Source organism: Rousettus aegyptiacus, unplaced genomic scaffold, assembly GCF_014176215.1.
Source record: "Rousettus aegyptiacus isolate mRouAeg1 unplaced genomic scaffold, mRouAeg1.p scaffold_m13_p_2, whole genome shotgun sequence".
Classification (NCBI taxonomy): Eukaryota; Metazoa; Chordata; class Mammalia; order Chiroptera; family Pteropodidae; genus Rousettus; species Rousettus aegyptiacus.
This window is the reverse complement of record NW_023416295.1, coordinates 14,676,993-14,694,451: the sequence shown is the minus strand read 5'-3', so window position 1 is coordinate 14,694,451 and position 17,459 is coordinate 14,676,993. Positions and strand designations below refer to the sequence as shown.

The following is a 17,459-nucleotide window of genomic DNA, read 5'->3' as shown; positions in this document are numbered from 1 at the left end:
GTGGCATTTCTAAGTAAACTTAAACATGATTAATGTAACGCTCGGTTACTCTGTCTGTGGCCAATACAGTGACAGGCACATGAAAGTGTTTCCGGTTTATTCTTTTATAATGAATAATGTGTGGTATTTCCCTAAATGTTCCAGGGTGTGCGTGGTTCCGCAGGACACTGGTTGGTGTTTAGGTGTGGATCTGATGCAAACTGGCTACAGTTTTCTCTTTCTCACACAGCGGCCCAAAAGACTAGCACTCCACAAAATTCACTTTGGGATTCTGAGCCTAGCAAAATATACTGTCCCCTAGGAGGACACCGATCCCTAAAATAAAATTAGTTCAGACATTTTGTGTGGTAAAGAATTATCAAGAGAATTTCAGGGGCACCCCAAATGGTCTGAGGGGTATCCTAATGGTTTCGAACTTCTTTTGTCTCCATCTAGTGCTCAGACTAGTTTGAAGACTATTAATTGTGCAATCTTCTGACTGCATCACAAGTAGCCTTTCATTTCTAAACTATTTTGAGATCATTATAGAGGTCACATGCAGTTACAAGAAATAATACAGCAGAGATCCTGTATACCAGTGGTCCCCAACCTGTTTGGCACCAGGGACCGGTGCTCCTATGAGAACTTAATACCTGAGGGTCTGAGGTGGAGCTGAGGCAGTGATGCCAGTGCTGGGGAGCGCCTGCAAATACAGATGAAGCTTTGCTCCCTTGCCTGCCTGTTGCTCACCTGCTGTGTGGCCCGGTTCCTAACAGGCCATAGACCAGTACACCAGTCCACAGCCTGGAGGTTGGGGACCCCTGCTGTATACCATTCACCAACATCCCCTAATGGTAACATCTTGTATAACTAGTATAGAATCATAGCCAGAAAACTGACATTGATACATATGTAGCTTTGTCACCAGTGTTTACAAAACAGATTGGTATAGACTATATCAATCAGTATATCACACCTATAAAGGGAAAGTATCAATTTTGAAATACATTTAAGTTATATATGTATACATCTTGACCAGATTATAAAATGTCCTTTTACCATGGGTTACAGTCAAGAAGTTCAAAAGCCACAGCTGATTCAGTCATCCAGATTTCATTTTACTTCGGATAAACGGGCCCTTAAAAACTCAGGACGCAGTTATGTGCTCATTTCAACAGACGTGCCCTGGAGAGTGCTGTCCCCTTCAGGCTGGCCCTGTGGCCTCCAGTGAAAGTGGTACCACACTGAGTCTGTCTACCCAGTGTTTTCCTAGGATGTGGCTCCTTATCACCTACTTCTGATGGGTGACACCTAGCTAAATTAGATATGTTGAGAGATGGTAACATTTATGTATTCTGTACCCCATGAGCTATAAAGGGGTTTTCAAGGGTAATTTTAAAGTAGTTTTTGCTTTCCTTCTAACTTTAGAACATAACTCCTTAGTGATTTGGAACTCACTGTACTCTTTTGCCAATAGTGGGGATCAGATTTCTGACAAGTGCTTTAGATGGCAAAACCAAGGTTGCTTAAAAAATAAGGAAAAAAACAAGGCATTAAATATTTTTTACAGCAGTAAATCCTAAGGAAGTGTCTCAATTCTAAGTCTGTTGGCATGAAAAATCCATGTTGGTGGAAACCCCTCGTTTTCACCTGTTTCCAGGACACACATCGTGTTAGCATGGCTTCCTCTCTCTATAGACAAAGGCTCACTGTAACTTCAGCCAAGGCCCATAGGACTATGGGAGGAGTGAGGCCTCAAGATGAGAGCACGCTGAGGGGATGTGGGCTGGGGCAGGGGAAATGAGCTAGTTTCAATTACTGCTAATTGGCTCACCTACCTGAGGTTCCACACCTGGGAAGTGTGGGTATCCTTGGATGTAAGCTGTAGAGATTGAAAGCAATGTTTTGAGACAGGTGAATTTGAATCTAGGTTCCACCACTTAATAGCTATGAGCAAATTTCTTTAAGCCGAGCCCTGATATCCTCATCTTTAGTTGGATGTAACACCACCTATCTCAGGGCTTTTGAAAGGAAAAGAACAGATAAGTGACTATCACAGCATAGAGATTTATAATGCCTATATGAATACTTAATGCTATATAACAAATCTGTACATCGAAGGGGATTGGAAGTGGCAGGATTGCTAAGGAAGTGAATGTAAGTTACCCTGTCTTGGCGTTTTCCAGGTCTTCCCCAAGAGAGTTGGTGTTTTTTCCTACTTAGGTGGCCCTTAAACTGTAGTGGTGAGTAGGGGAGGAAGAAGGGTGTTGGCGGGAATCTCAATGCCTGGATAAAGCGGGACCTGAGCATGCTAAGAACAAGGAGCTTGGCAGGAAAGGAAATTAAGACTGACAGGAAGTAGAAGGGTGGGATCAGAGGACAGGAAGTTGAACCAGAAAAAGGGCTAGCTGCTGCATCGTCTCCCTTGTGGGGAGGTGATACTTAGCAGCTGCCATTTCAGTTCCCTTTCGTCTCATTCAAAGTTGGCTTGATGGACCCTTGTCCCAAAAGCTGCAGGGGTCTAAGACCCAATTATGGATCTCTTAGGGGGAGGGAGGGAGGGAGGGGTGGGTATTTCTAGTTTAGGCAATGCTGCCCCTTTCTGGGAATTGCTAAAAGCACTGCAATTTCTGTGGCTCCTAGAGTGACCTAGAGAATGGCAGTTTAACCCTAAGGGGTTCCACCTAACAGGAAGGACCAGGATTTCTTCTGCCCTATAGCTGACTTAGAGCTTCCTGAAGCCAGGACTCAGGCCAGTCTCGGTCACTGGATTGTGCCCAAAACCCTTCAGAGGCTTCCAAGGGCTTATCTGCTCTTGTCTATGTGAAGAATTGAACAACTCAAGGAGGCCAAGGAAGCCCCAAAGCCCTATTGCCTCTGCTCACCCAGTTAGTACCTCCAGCCCATGTATTCCACACTGAGGGTTAGCAGAGAGAAATTCATATATCCGAGAGAATTGAATGGTTGAAGGAGACCCAGAAGGGTTCCCTGACAAGTCTGGGTTGGGCACTGTGATACAGATGACCTGAGGAAAGGAGAATGGGGCCTGGGTTGGGGCACTAGGGCCTGCAGAGTCAGTTGAATAGAGCATCTGTAAACTGCCTGCATTAGGGCCCTCCTGTGGGCAAAGGGGAAGGTGGGGATGAGTCAGTCCCAGGGCTTGAAGGAGCAGAGAGGAACTGGATGATCCAGTAAGGGAGAAAGGGCTGAGCAAGCAGGGCACAGGACCCAGGTTTCCCAGCTCCTGTTGCCAAAGCTGTCCCTTTCACACGTCATCCCACACACAGTGTTTAGACAGAGTGAAGAAGAAACACAGACATCCTGGATCCTGCATGGGGGAGGCCAGGGCCGGGAACAGGAGGTCTGTTTATTCCTGGCAGTCCAGTATCTGAAGGGCCACACACCCACTTCTGTCCAGGCTCTGGGATGAACTCTCCCAGAGCCTCTGACTTCTGCCTGACATAGCATGGAGCCGAGGACTGTCTTGGAACCATGTCCTCCGCCCAGCGGCTCCCTTGAGGATGCTTTTGAGTCAACGCTTCCTTCTTCCCACTTTTTGTCTCAGGGGAAGTCCTGCTTCTCCAGGCCTCCTGACTACTACGCCTCCAGCCCTTCAGCCCAGGTCTTCCCAGAGAGCCCAGCAGTCCCCTTGCTTGATCCATTTGTGCTCTCGAGCAAGGAAGTTTTTCCTAACAGTTCATCTCTGGCTTTCTTGCTACAATTTTAGCCTGTTTTCCTCCTATTTCAGGTCTTAAGGGAATGTAACTGGCCTCTCTCCCTCACCCCAAAGTCATACCTGATACAAAGTAGAAATGAGGGCACCACATTTCTTGGCCACCTAGCCTTGAATTTGCCCTTCTCACTGTACAGTCATGCACTGCTTAAAGACGTTTTGGTCAAGGAAGGACCACATGTAAATTGGCGGTCCCATAAGATTATAATGGAGCTGAAAAATTCCTATTGCCTCGTGATTTCGTAATGCAACACATTATACAAATACCACTGTGTCACAATTGCCTACAGTATTGAGGACAGTAACATGCTGTACAGGGTGGTAGCCTAGGAGCTATAGGGGAACAGAATTTGTGACCCTAAAACATGTCTCTGGCATAACGATTATTTTAGGCTGGTTAATTTTAAGAAACATGTAGGTTTCAAAGAAGTCTGAAACCCAAGTGGAAGTTAGCCTTTGTAAAAGACATTTACATTTGTAAGGAATTTGTAAGGGTGTCTCCCTGTACCTGGAAGAGAGGGATGACCTTGTTTCTAGACACATAAGTGCGGAAGACAATGACTTCGGTCTGCAAAACAACCTTCCCCTTGTTTGCTGTGAGTTTCCCGCCACCCCCAACATCTTTTGTCTGAGACTGAAATTGGTATTTAAGGCAATGGCTTTAGCCATTTTGTGGGAGTTACTCAGTTTTCTTGGGTCTCTCCCATGTATACAGGAGGTAAACATGTTACCAAATTTTCGTTTGTTTTTCTCCTATTAATCTGTCTTTTATTACAAGGCTGTCTCAGCCAAGAACTTAGAAGGGTAGAGGGAAGATTATTTTTCATCCCCTACAGAGCTATCGGCTGTATCACATAGCCTAGGTGAGTAGTAGGCTATACCATCTAGGGTAGTATAAATACCTTCTATGATGTTCGCTCAGTGATGAAATGGCCTAACAATGCATTTCTTAGAGCGTATCCCCATTACGCTGTGCGCGAGTGTACCTAGTTTCCTCATTTTCTCCGGAGTAAATGTCATTTTCCTCTTGTTCTTCATAGGCTCTCTATCTGCCTTTCCCAGGGAGTTTGTTCTTTAGAGGGGGACAGGTGGCTGAAGCAACGAACACGCAGAGGAAAGCAGAAATCCCAATGATGTTCATAACAGCTACCTCCCACTGAGTGCTTATATGCGAGCACTTAGTCTTTATCACACATTGTCTCAATAAGTTTCACAATAGGTGAGTACAATGTGAGCCCCATTTTATTGATGAAGAAACTAAGGCAAAAGAATTTTAGTTACTTGCCCAAATTCACACAGCTAGGAGAAAAAAAAAAAAAAAAAAAACAAAGGCCCCACCCAACACTCTGAGATCCAAAGCCAGGCTTTCTGATTTCGACACTGGCTGGGACCTCTTCATCATCGTGGAGGAGGAAGGACAGAAGTCATGTGTTGAGACTCATTAAGTGTCAGGCACTGGGATGTACGCAGTTAAATATTTTATCCCTGAGAATGGGTTTCTTTGTCCCCATTTTATAGGTGGGAAAATTGGGCCTCAGGGGTAGTTTGCCCAAGATCACACCCCCAGAGCCATTTGTACCTTGTAGCCCAGAGTTTGACTCACAAAGTAGTTGAGAAAAGTGTGAAATGACTCCCACTTCTGGGAGGCAAACCCGGCCCTATAAGCTGAAAGGGCCGTCAGGCAACAGGGTAGGGGGCAGTGAAGATCCTCAGGCCCCGAACACCCCACCACTGCCACCGTTACACATACACTGCCCTTTCACAGACCGGCAAAATTACGGAGCTGCATATGCCAGCTGGCCATTCGGGGGTATAAGGCTCATAAAATGTAAATGCATTAGCTGGGGCAGAAAGTGGAGGGGGGTAGTCCAAATCATTAACTGGGATGTGTTTTCAGTTAAGGCAAGAGGTTTCCAAGCTGGGCGACCTGAGGTAGATCTGCCACCTAAGTGGCAAGCTATGGCCAGTGTCTGGAAAAGGGGAACACTGGTACAGCTGGAGAGGAAGGACTCCCAGCTACGGCTTAGGACGTGCCATGTCCCACCCCCAGGGGCGGGGCCAGGCTAAACCCCAGGGCCTCAGCTCCATCCCTCCAGGAACCCAATCCCCAGCATAGCGTGATCGACCAAGAGCCCAGGGCCCTGCTGGCTCAGAGTGGAGGTACCATGTTCTGCCCGTCCAGGACATCGGACCTGTCCAGAAGCCCTGCAGGGCTGCCTACAGCAGCTCCCTGACCCTCAGAGGAAAGCCCAGGCTAGGCAAGCAACGCCTGTGTCCAACAGCCATGTGAGTAGTTACGCCCTCCTCCCCGCTGCAGCCACATCTGGAGACCTTAGCCCCAAATCCCAAAGAGGCCACTGCACCCAGCTCAAGCCACCAGAGCCACCAGGGTATGCGGTGTGCAGGTCACACTGCCCGCACACCACTGGGAAATTGTCCCTGAGGGCTGATCTTTGCCTTTCTTGCTGCTCTGGTGGAGGTGGGGTGGAGGACTCACTCGAGGGGAGAGCTGGAACTCCAGCCCAGGATCCAGGGGCCAGGTTTGAGGTAAAGGACCCTGAGCACTTTGGGGTTTAATAAAGTGGACCGTGCAGGTAGGAAGGGGAACAGAAACTGGAGGGCTGCTGAGAAGGAAAGCTGTCCTGAGTGGAGAGTACACTGGGGAAGATGGAGGAAGAGGAAATCGGGGAGGGGGAGGGGATACAGCAGACAGGAACCAGAGGGGCAGCTCCTGAGCTCGGGGTGGTGGTGGGGGGTGGCGAGGGCCCTCTGATCCTCCCACCTAGGTGAGGGGGCAGGCAGGAATCCTTTCCTTATTGACTTTAATCCTAGCAACAGCAACTGCTCACCTATTGACAAAAGCAGAAATTACCACAGGGGCCAAGACCATTCCCCATTCCCTGATGTGGCAGTGGGGCCAGGGTGCTGGAGGACTGAGAACGAGGAGCCAAGCGAAGAGCAGGGACAGACAGATCAGAGCCACAGAGAGGCCAGGCCTCGTCCTGCAGCATCTCTTCCTTCTCTCCTGGAGTTGGCTTCAACCCAGGGAGTGGGGGTTCGGGGGGCCTCCTTGCCCCGGGCATCTCCACATTCACTGCCAGCACCTGTTCTTCCCCTCCAACACCCACACCCCCACCCCCAGCAACTCCTCTCCCTGCAGTTCCCAGGAAGGGCCCTGTTGCTAGTGTAGTGCCGGATGAGTCAAGTTTATGGGCTGGAAGTCCGACCCGGAGGCTGCTCACTGAGCTGTAAGCAACTGGCTGTAAGGGTGAATGGGGGGAGGTGTGCAAGGGACAGGGCGCCCTGCCCCCATCGCTGCTATGCATTGCCCTGGCCTCCTCAAAGAGTGCTCGGCAAGCCCTGCTTCTGACTCACTCCTGCCCACCCCTCACCCCCAATCCTTAATGGATGCCAACCAGGCTTTGAGCATCTGAGGACAGGGACCCCTCTCCATCTTGGCACCTGGCCCCGGCCCCAGCCCAAAGGAGAATCTCAACTGTGGCTGGCCAGAGGACCACTACAAACTAGCCAGACCTTATCCTCTGTTGGCTTATTTGGAGTCTTTGGAGGGTGGAGGCAGAGATAAACAAGAAGCTTTGGGGCTGGGTGTATCCACCTTTCAGACTAAACAGAGGCATTAAACATAGCTGCCCAGGAGGGACCAGACAGATAACAGAAATGGGCGAAGTGGCCTGATGGGGACTGTGAGGACCTCTCCAAAGGCAGCTGCTGCTTTGCTCCAGCTGGTCACTACCCCGTACATGCCGCCACACATGATTTCTTAAGAGAAACCCAAAATAGAAATTATGTAAATTTTAATTGCCATTAATTAAGACAAAAATGTGTAACGGCAAACAGGATATGGGCTACAGTCCACTGGTCTGCAACCTCTAGATTAATGTGCAGTCCCCAGCAAAAGGACAGTGACCTGCAGCCCCACCCTAACTCTGGTCACCCTGTCTTCCATCCAGGCATGCCAGCAATTGCTCCAGGCCTCCCCTGTCCCTAGTCCCAAGATGACACCCAACAGCACCCAGGAGGTACCCAGTGCTGTTCCCGAGGGGGCCTTGGAGCTCTCCCTGGTCCTGGCAAGTCTCATCGTCCTGGCCAACCTGCTCCTGGCAGTGGGCATCGCCGGGAACCGCCACTTGCGCAGCCCACCTGCTGGCTGCTTCTTCCTGAGCCTGCTGCTGGCCGGGCTGCTCACAGGTCTGGCGCTGCCTGTGCTGCCAGGCCTGTGGAGCCAGAGCCGCCGAGGCTACTGGTCCTGTCTCTTCTTCTACTTGTCTCCCAACTTCTCCTTCCTCTCCCTGCTCGCCAACCTGTTGCTGGTGCACAGGGAACGCTACGTGGCTGTGCTGCGACCTCTGCAGCCCCGTGAGAGCACTCGGCTGGCCCTGTTCTTCACCTGGGCTGGCCCCCTGCTCTTTGCCAGCCTGCCCGCTCTGGGGTGGAACCACTGGGCTCCTGGGGCCAACTGCAGCTCCCAAGCCATCTTCCCAGCCCCCTACCTCTACGTAGAAGTCTACGGGCTGCTGCTGCCGGCTGTGGGTGCCGCCGCCCTTCTCTCAGCCTGCGTGTTGGCCACCGCCCACCGCCAACTGCAGGACATCTGCAGGCTGGAGCGGGCAGTGTGCCGAGGGGCACCCTCAGCCCTGGCCCGGGCCCTCACCTGGAGGCAGGCAAGGGCACAGGCCGGAGCCACGCTGCTCTTTGGGCTGTGCTGGGGGCCCTATGTGATCACCCTGCTCCTCTCAGTCCTGGCCTATGAGCAGCGTCCACCACTGGGACCTGGAACACTGTTGTCCCTCACCTCGCTGGGCAGCGCCAGTGCAGCGGCTGTGCCTGTAGCCATGGGGCTAGGTGATCAGCGCTACACAGCTCCCTGGAGGGCAGCTGCCCAAAGGTGGCTACAGATGCTGCGGCGAAGAGCCTCGCGGGGCAGTCCTGGCCGTCCTGGCCCCAGCACTGCCTACTGTACCAGCAGCCAAAGCAGCATGGACCTGGACTTGAACTAGGGGAAGGACCTCTGCTCACTCCTACTAGAAGCATCCATCCTCTTGGCCACCTAACCCACCTCCACTTGTCCCCACACCACTGAATCGAGACTCTGCCCCTTTTTACCCGACCCTGACCAAATAAAGCTCCTCTGGCCCAGTTTATTGTATCTCATTCCATATCGCAGAAAGAGAGAGGCAGGTGGAACAGCTGTGGGAAGAACCTAAAGCCAGATGGGCATCAAGGGAGAGTCCAACCCTGGACAGGCCGCGCCACTGCAGGGGAGGCCGCGCCACCGGCAGAGGGGGAGCTGTGCTGGAAAGCCAGCAGATTGGGAGGGGGGACCTCACCCTGGCATGCCCCTCATTGCTTCCTCCTCGGGTCTGGCTGCCACAAATGCCACACAGACACTGTCTCTGGGAAGTATATTTTATTTACATTTTTAAAATCTGTAACTAATCTCTCTTCCTCCTTTCCATCCCCAGAGATCTGGGAAGGGAAAGGACAGGCACCTCAAAGACCTACTGCCCACATACAAATAGTACCCCATGACTCACGCCAGCAAAGGAAAGTGAAAGAGAAAGAGGTCTGAACCTCCCTCTGAGGAATCCACCAGGTCTGGGTGAGGGGGGGAGGGGCCAAGGAAGGTCTTTTAAGAGAAGAAAGGGACAGAAAGGGCAAATCGGTGTGAAGGGGTTGGAAAGTAGCCCGAGGCACCTCCCCTCTTCCCTCATACCCTCCTGCTGCCTCCGCTGGTGAGGGGTCTCCCTTCACCCCTCGACACCAGACACAAAGCAGAGGCTGCAGCCACTAGCGGTCAGGTCTCTGGACACAAAATACTTTTGCTTTGTGGTCTCCTGACGTGGTCACCACCAGGGAGGCATCTCTGTGGACAGAAAGCACAGGTCAAAGGGACTGGGGGGCCTGGGGCCCAGGCCCAAGCCCACTACCCAGGGGCCCCCACGTGGTCTCCTCCAGTGCATCAATTCTAGACCTAGTGCCTGGCACTAGGCTGACACACCCATGTTGAGTGAACACACTTGAAGCCAGCAACCAGTGAGGGTATGAGAGAAGAGCCACAGCATGCGGGGGGAGGGGGGGGACAGGCACTCCCACCCCTCAGTGTCATGACTGATGTGTGAGACCTGGGTCACCGTCAGTCAACCCCCTCGGGCTTCCCAGCACTCCTGCCTCACAAGCAGACACCAAGCATTGGGTCCCAGCTTCCCTCAGGAAGCCCCTCCCACACCCCCAGGTTCCTGTGGCCCCCCACGTGCTATTCCCACCTTCCAAATGCAGAGACCCCAGCCCTTGCCCAATTCACTTACTTGCTGAGGGCAAAGTCCAGGATCTCGGCCGTGTGGCCCCGGTAGTCAGTCAGCAGACGGCCAGTCCGAGCGTCCCAGAGGCGCACGATGCCATCCAGGCTGCAAGTGTAAACCACGGCGGTGCCTGCCTCCCACAGCAGCTGCACAATGCCCGACTGCACCAGGGTGCAACAAGCAGGGTGGAGGTCAGGGGCGGGAGAGACGAGAGGCATCTGCTCCCAACTCCCATGGAGGAAGGGGGTAGAGAGGGCGGGAGGGAGGGAGGATGGGCCACAGAGAGGGACCAAACAGGAGCCAGGTCTGGGGTAGGTGCTCTCAAAGATCTGGGCTTCCCCAAGACTATGGCCATGGCCGTGACTCGAGGCTGCCTGTACCTGGTGCTGACACTGGTGCCGAAGGGTCTGCGTAGACAGGTCATAGATGGCCAAGGTCCCATCCAGGTAGCCGACAGCTGCCAAAGGCATCCTGGGTAGAAGAGAGCAGCACAGAGCTCATCGAGGGATCGGGGCTCACGTGTCCTTCGCTCCTTCCTGGTCCCTCGAACCCAGGCCCCTCCTGTTTCCAGGCCAAGGCCCTGGCTCACACTCACACGCTGCAGAAGCCCAAGGACTCCACTGAGTTAGACTCGCTCTCCTCCCCTTCTCCCAGGTTGGGCTGGGAGGCCACAGTCTCAGGCCTGAAAACACCTACCACCTAGGAGACAGAGGAAAAGATCAGAGAAGAGCATGGAGACTTGGTCTTCTGGTATAGAAAGAAGACTGTTGAGTGAAGAAGAATAAGAAAAGGGAAGAAGAGGCAAAAGTGGAGGGCTCCACATCTAGGCTCCAGGTCCCACTCACCTTGCCGGTGGTGGCACTGACCAACTTGGCCTGGCAATCCACGGAGCCAGTTAGAACCAGGCTGCCATCCTGGTTGGTGGCAACACAAGTCAGAGGGCCCTGGTGACCCTCAGTCCCTAGGATGGAGTAGGGGCATAAGTCAGACTTCATCCTGTCCCCTCTGAGTCCTGCCCGAGGTCTCAGCCCCTTCTCTACAAAGGCCCGGGGTAACACTGCTCCGACTTTTGACACCTTTTAGTACGTGGATAGGGTTTCCCTGCTTCAGGTCCCAAATCCTGATGGTGCCATCTTCATAGCCGACCACAGCTCTCTTCCCTAAAGGGCAGGAGACAAAAAGAGAGAACAGATGATACACTCAGACATGCCGAGCAAGGGAATGCGAGAGCGAGGGAGGGAGACGGGACAGTGAGGGAACAGACACTGCCCGAGGACCAGCAGAGGAGACAGACCCAGTTCAGAGAGGGAAAGGTGGAGCTGCGCTTTGCCGGCTGTGGCCCACGAGGGAGCCTAAGAGGCACGTAACCCTGCGTCCAACCTCTCTGCACTCAGGAAAGGACACTCAGGGGAGCTGCTCTCACCATCGGGGAGGACTCGGCCACAGGTGGCTGGGCAGTTGGGGCCCTGGAAGGTCTTGCAATCGCCATTCGGGACCTTCCACATCCAGGTGTTGCCGTCGGCGGTGCCCGCCAGTAGGACAGGTGCCCGAGGGTGCCACTCCATCCACTAGGCAGAAAGGAAGGGTCAGCAGAGGCCTGTCACCCTATCCCACCTAAGAGCCTGCCTCATGAGCCCCACCAAGGTCTCCCTGCTTCTGAGTCAGTGGGGACATTCTAGGTAACATGCACGGGCACTCTTGCTGTACCTCGAGAGTGCACTGGCTCAGTGATGGCTTGGTCTGGTAAAGGCGGGACTGGACCCCCAAGTTCTCGCCCCCTACCCAAGGCCCCCCCAGAGTTGAATCCCACTTTGATGATCTCACCTCCAGATCTCCTGCTTCAAAGGACCAGACCTCCTCCTTGGTGTCCACTTGCCACACTTTCAAGAGGCCACTCATGTCCCCTGTGGCCACTAGGGTAGAGTCATGGCTGAAACCAGCACAAGTCACGGAGTCCTTATGGCCTTCAAGGAAAAGTGAGCAGAAAGAAAACATCAGGGCACCTAGTGCTGGGGGCACATGACCCAGGTATCTGGTCCCTGAAAGGACCAGCCGTGAAAAAAGGAAGGGCGGGTTCCAACCTGACATGTAACCAAACCCACTGCTGCTGCAGGAACCAACGTGCCCAAGTCTCCCCAGGGAAGACAGTGCTGCCCCCTACAACCTCATTTAGCCCAGGCCTGTCTTACTTACCTTTTTGTCCACTCTACACCTCTGCCTGGAATACCTGCATCCTCCCCTCTCCCCGAATACTCCTACGCCAGCCTGCAGCACCTTTTCTCAGGCCTTTCCCATTACCCAATCAGTGCTTCCCTCTCCTATGTCCATAATGGACTATATTATTCTTCTTTGAGGTCCTCAGGCCCAGCCTAGAGCTGACAAAATGAAGGTCAATAAATGGCAGCTGATGTACGACCACTGCAGGCTAGCCGCCTAAGACCTCCAAAGGGACACAACCTCACCTGGGCCCCCTCACCTGCACATTCAAAGAGCAGCTCCCCATCACTGAGCCTCCACACGAAAGCTTTGTCATCTTCACCCCCTGTCACTGCCAAGGTATTGGTCTTGGGGTCCAGGCTCACACAGAACACAGATGCTGTCCCGAAAGATATTCCACAAGTAAGAAAATAGGGCTCGCACCTCAGGTTCTGTCCTTTGGGACCTGCAGGAAGCCCACCCCCTTCTGCAAGAAGCCCACCCAAAGCAACATGTCTCCTCCTAGAAAAGAAGCATGCATCCAAGTTCTTTTAAGTTTCAAGCATCAGGCTGTTGGAGAAATCCCTCCCCAAGCTTGCCAAGCTCCAAGTCCTTCTCCAGGGCAGATACCCCCTTCCCCACCCTACACTAAGGGTACATGTGCAGGGCTTACAACTCTTAGCATGAGATGCCACCAGGTTAGGTACGAACAGGGAGGAAAGCACCATGTTACTGGTCCCTTATTAAGAACTAGCATTGAAAAATTTTATAAAATATGTTCAAAAAAGGACTATAACACCTAATTTACACCAAGGTAACTTTTTAAAAGAAAACTAAAACCCAGAAAGGTTGATAAACATAATAAACTGTTAAGTAGCAGAAGCAGAATTTGAACCCAGGTTTCTCAGCTGACCCCAGGAGCCAACTCCCTCATACTGCCCCTACCTGTGAGCTCCTCCAGGGCAAGGTGGGTATTTTCCTACCTCTGCATCCCTCATAATGCTCTGTACACAGAGGATATGCAATGCTCCGAAGCCCGCCTGGACTGAGTTTACCATGGATCTCTTCAGAGACCTACCTGAGTGCAATGCAAAGGTGACCTCGCTATCGTCTGGGCCCTCCATGCTGCCTACCACCCCTTCCTGGGGTTCCAGAACCCAGCCTTCCTCGTTGCCCTCTTCCTCTTCTTCCTCTTCCTCGAAGTCCACGTCTTCCATTTCTTGGGCTAGATCATCTGCTTTGGAGAGAGGATTAAAAGATGGGGCTCGGCAAACAGTAAGAGGAATGGGTATAGTGTGGGGAGGCCTGGGGTTGGGGTGGGTCATGTGGCAAGAGGGTAAGGTGAGGCCAGACGGATAGGACGAAGCGGGGGCGAGATGCGGCAGGGAGGAGGGGGTGCGTGGGACAGGGAATAGGTCTGAATACCTGGGGTTGGCCTACGACTGTGTGGAAGGGGAGGACCAAGGGGATGACGGGAAGGGGGTGTGTGAGGGGAAGGGCCGGGGGAGGCGTCAAGGGAACCCCTACCCCGGCCAGGCCTGAGAACTAAGTGTGGGTGGGGAGGGAGAAAGGCGAAGGAGGTCGGTAGAAATGACCGGTGGAGCGTGGAGGGGCGGGGGGGAGAAGCAGGGGTCAGAGGCTAGGGGTGCGCGCCTTCTGTCCCATGGCCTGAGGACCACCAATTCTCACCCGGGTCCGGCGGACCAGGATCCAGTTCTACCACCTCGATAATCTCTTCATCACCATGGAAGCTTAGGGTATCCAGTGGGGGGTTGTCAGCGGCGGCCCCGCTTTCCGATTCGGACTCCATGCGGCGCAAGCGGCCGATCCACTTCTCTGGGCCCAAACGCCTCCCAGAGTCAGCTCTGCGCGACGACGCGGAACTCGAGCCCCTCCTCCCGGAGAGGAAGTAGGCATAGGCGATTCCCCGACAGCAAGAGCGACGGCCGCTCGGCCAGTAAGGAAGGGGGTTGGCTAGCTTATCCACCAATCACAGGGCAGAGATGGGAGCCGGGGACGGGGCGTGGCGGGGAGAATCCAAACTCCGCCCGGCCTGACTCCGCCCCCGGCAGGAGCGAAACAAGGGAGCGTGCGCGCCTCCGGGTCTCCTGGGAAGAGTAGTTCTCCCCTGTCCGCTCCGCGGGCTTCTGGAAGATGTAGTTTCCGGTCTGTAGGCGGGACGAAAGGAGCGGGGGAGGCCCCTTACGCAAACTACAATTCCCGACAGGGAGCGCGGTAAAAGGGGGGTGGGATCTGAACATGGCTGCGGTGGTAGCTGCTACGGCGCTGAAGGGCCGGGGGGCGAGAAATGCCCGCGTCCTCCGGGGTAAGGAGAGGGACCCCGGGGAGGGCAGGACTATAGGGGATTCCCTTTTTTCACATCCCGCTCGGAGAGAGCAGGAGGTCAGGGCGTTCGATTCTTGCACCCTTTTGCAGGATCTTAAAGAATCTGGGGGCAAAGAATGGTCTATAGAGGTCACCCAGTCCATCCCTCTGCCTTCAGGTTACACAAAACCTCTGGGGATTTGCTGCGAGAGGGAGCCCCAAGTAAGCCTTTTTAGACTCCCGTGTTCCAGGTGTTTCACACTCACCGCAGTGCAGAGGAAAGAGCCCTGAGCTTCTGGAGGCTTGGGTTCTAGCCCCGGATAATTAGCAGTTTGACCTTGGATGAAGTAGCTCCTTTCTTTGGGCTTCAGTTTCCTCTTCTATAAAACGAGGGGACGGAGCTTTAAGCCCCCTTCCAGTGCTAACATTCTGCAGTTTGAAAACATATTCTCGGAATTGCCTCATACGTCTCATGTGAGTCCCACTGCAGTCCTTGTTATCCTGTCTTCTGAGGATTTGAAGAACAGCGAAGCTTGCTTTCCTGGCTCCAGGGCGATGAGCCCACAGTGACGTGGAAGTGGCTTACAGAGGTGTCACCTCGATGGTGATTTTCCCATTTCTGTTTGGATTCTCCTGGCACTTGTTACACCACTGCAGTCACTTGCCTTCCTCAGATCTCAACCACTCCTCCCCAGGCTTTCTCCTCATCCTCTTACTGACCTTCATGATCTCCATCCACAGGGATTCTCTCAGGAGCCACAGCTAACAAAGCTCAGAACAGGACCCGGGCACTGCAAAGCCACAGCTCCTCAGAGTGCAAGGAAGAGCCTGAGCCCCTATCTCCTGAGCTGGAATACATTCCCAGAAAAAGGGGCAAGAACCCCATGAAAGCTGTGGAACTAGCCTGGTGAGTTTTAACTAACCCTTTGCCCACCATTTGGGAGCGGCACCAGGGGAGGGTAGGACCCAGAAACTTCTCTAAGTTTCAGGTGGTAAGCTTAATCCAAGGGGACAGAATTGCTGGGTGCAAGGACTGGAATCTCATAGGAATGGGACAGGGGAGGTGGGAAAGTATGTGGAATTGGAGAGACGGTGGGTTTTTTGTGGGGTAAGCTTAGCTAATTTGATTCAAATTTGGGTCCCTGGCCTCATCCTCTTTTGGGAGCTTGGGGTGAGCCCCAATTGAGGTCTCACCTAGAAGCCGTTCAGTATGTCATACATTATTTGGATCTGATTCTGATCTTAATACATATTACTGACCAGTATTAAAGGGAAAGGAGGGGAAAATTCAGCTTTATTTTCAGCACCTTAGGTATTCCAGGACTTTACAGTATAACGTTTTAGTCTTCCTGATAAATATTACATCCCCATTTCACAGATGAGAGAACTAAGGCTCAGAGCTGGGGTTCTCACCAGGTCTTGTGACTCCATGCCCTTTCACCCACAGTAAGGTGCCTCCAAAATAACAGTTACTCAGATGAAGAAGGGGAATCTGAAGAGAAAAAGAAAAACAGAAGAGGAGTCTAGGAGAGGATGTGGGACAGTTTAGGCAGACGGAACCTTTGCCAAGATTTTGATAGGGAAAGAGGATGGGCTGTCTGGAGAATCATGCACTGGCTGTATAACAAGATTGCAGGGCTTATGGTGAGAGGTGTCAGGCTACAGGGGAAGGGATTGAAGAGATGAGCAGAGACCCAACCGTACTGGGCCTTTTTGTGCCATGCCTAGGAGTTTGGACTTGGTTGGGAAGTGATGGAGAGATGTCACAGAGTTTTAAGCAGGGCAGCAGCAGTATCTGATTTTCATGGGGCCCTCCGGCAGCCAGTGCGGAGGCTGAATAGACAGACACAAGAGGTATTGCAGTGTTCATGAGATCAATGAAGTTGGAATGAGATTTCCCCCAGCTCCTCTGGCTCAGGCATGGCCCCTCCCCAAACCCGGTGCACATCTCCCCACCCCTAGGGCCATCGGCTTCCCCTGTGGTATCCTCCTCTTCATCCTCACCAAGCGGGAAGTGGACAAGGACCGTTTGAAGCAGATGAAGGCTCGGCAGAACATGCGGGCATCCAACACGGGCGAGTATGAGAGCCAGAGGTTCAGGGCCTCCTCCCAACATGCCCCGTCTCCTGCAGCTGGGTCCAGTGTGCAGACCTGAGGAACACAGCAGCCCTCCCCTAGACTGTATTGACTGTGGTCTCCAGACTATGAAGTCCTTTGGGTTTGGCTGCAATTCTGGTTCTTGCCTCTGAGGGCCACCAGAGGGCGCATGAAGCTCAGGCTGCTGCCAGTCCCATCCCTCCCTTCCCCTCTCCTTCCCTCCTCTTCCTGAGAAACCAGCCAAAGGCAAATAAAGTTACCCAGTGTTTAAGTGGAAAGGAACCAGGACTGGGTTTGTGAGTCCCTTGGGAGGGGAGGGGCAGAGGGCGGGGTTGATTTCTCCTGTGTGCATCCTGTCACAGAAGCATTCAGTGTTCACAGCTTGAAACCACAGAGACCTAAGCAACAAGCCTAGGCTCAGGTACTGGGGACCAAGCCCTCAGAGTTGCTGGCCAGGAGGGTGGGGTCTGTCTCAGCCTTGAACAAATAATAGAAAGAATTAAAGAGGATATCAAGGGTGTAGAATAAAAAAAAGCACCATTCCTCATATCTGAGTCCAACTGACTCAATCTCTCTAGGCCTGTTTCCTTGTTTGTAAGTTTCGGACTAGTGATTTCCAAAGCAAGGATTCTAAACCTAAACCTGTGGTCCATCTCTCCCACCCCAACTGTGAAATTGTGTGTATACACACAGCCGTGTGGGGAAGAGAGCTCATAGCCCTCGTGAGCTTTTTTAAAGGGTCCATGATGCTGAAAAGATCATGTGCTACTGTTCTGAGTAGTCCCTGCCAGACCCATTAATACAGGGTG

At 52.9% G+C, this 17,459-nt stretch overlaps 3 protein-coding genes across 6 annotated transcripts in view; 2 read left to right on the top strand and 1 right to left on the bottom strand.

The window, feature by feature from the left end:
- The first annotated feature begins 2,558 nt into the window (after nt 1-2,558).
- GPBAR1 (G protein-coupled bile acid receptor 1) lies at nt 2,559-8,869 on the top strand. Of its 2 annotated transcripts, none has more exons than XM_036236302.1 (2): nt 2,559-4,931; nt 7,684-8,869. In XM_036236302.1, exon 2 carries the CDS (start codon nt 7,729-7,731, stop codon nt 8,728-8,730), a length of 1,002 nt encoding a protein of 333 aa, XP_036092195.1. In that variant the 5' UTR covers nt 2,559-4,931; nt 7,684-7,728; the 3' UTR covers nt 8,731-8,869. The 2 variants fall into 2 exon arrangements, with proteins under 2 accessions (XP_036092195.1, XP_016012342.2); XM_016156856.2 differs by having other exon boundaries at nt 2,559-5,998.
- Nucleotides 8,870-9,125: 256 nt separating this feature from the next.
- LOC107516770 (angio associated migratory cell protein) lies at nt 9,126-14,114 on the bottom strand. Of its 2 annotated transcripts, none has more exons than XM_016156854.2 (11): nt 13,918-14,114; nt 13,307-13,465; nt 12,509-12,628; nt 11,857-11,996; nt 11,456-11,600; nt 11,109-11,192; nt 10,878-10,993; nt 10,628-10,731; nt 10,413-10,503; nt 10,039-10,193; nt 9,126-9,596 (listed from the first exon to the last, which is right to left on the bottom strand). In XM_016156854.2, exons 1-11 carry the CDS (start codon nt 14,036-14,038, stop codon nt 9,521-9,523), a joined length of 1,311 nt encoding a protein of 436 aa, XP_016012340.1. In that variant the 5' UTR covers nt 14,039-14,114; the 3' UTR covers nt 9,126-9,520. The 2 variants fall into 2 exon arrangements, with proteins under 2 accessions (XP_016012340.1, XP_016012341.1); XM_016156855.2 differs by having other exon boundaries at nt 13,307-13,462; nt 13,918-14,112.
- A 232-nt stretch (nt 14,115-14,346) lies between these two features.
- The window catches only part of PNKD (PNKD metallo-beta-lactamase domain containing), a 58,883-nt gene continuing 55,770 nt past the window's right edge, over nt 14,347-17,459 (top strand). The window contains exons 1-3 of one of the 2 annotated variants that reach the window (XM_016156738.2): nt 14,349-14,554; nt 15,295-15,460; nt 16,516-16,932. In XM_016156738.2, coding sequence (XP_016012224.1) covers nt 14,488-14,554; nt 15,295-15,460; nt 16,516-16,708 — 426 coding nt within the window. In that variant the 5' untranslated portion in view covers nt 14,349-14,487 and the 3' untranslated portion in view covers nt 16,709-16,932. Of the gene's footprint in view, nt 14,555-15,294; nt 15,461-16,515; nt 16,933-17,459 lie in introns of those variants that run through there. The other variant, XM_016156736.2, reaches the window with a different exon arrangement.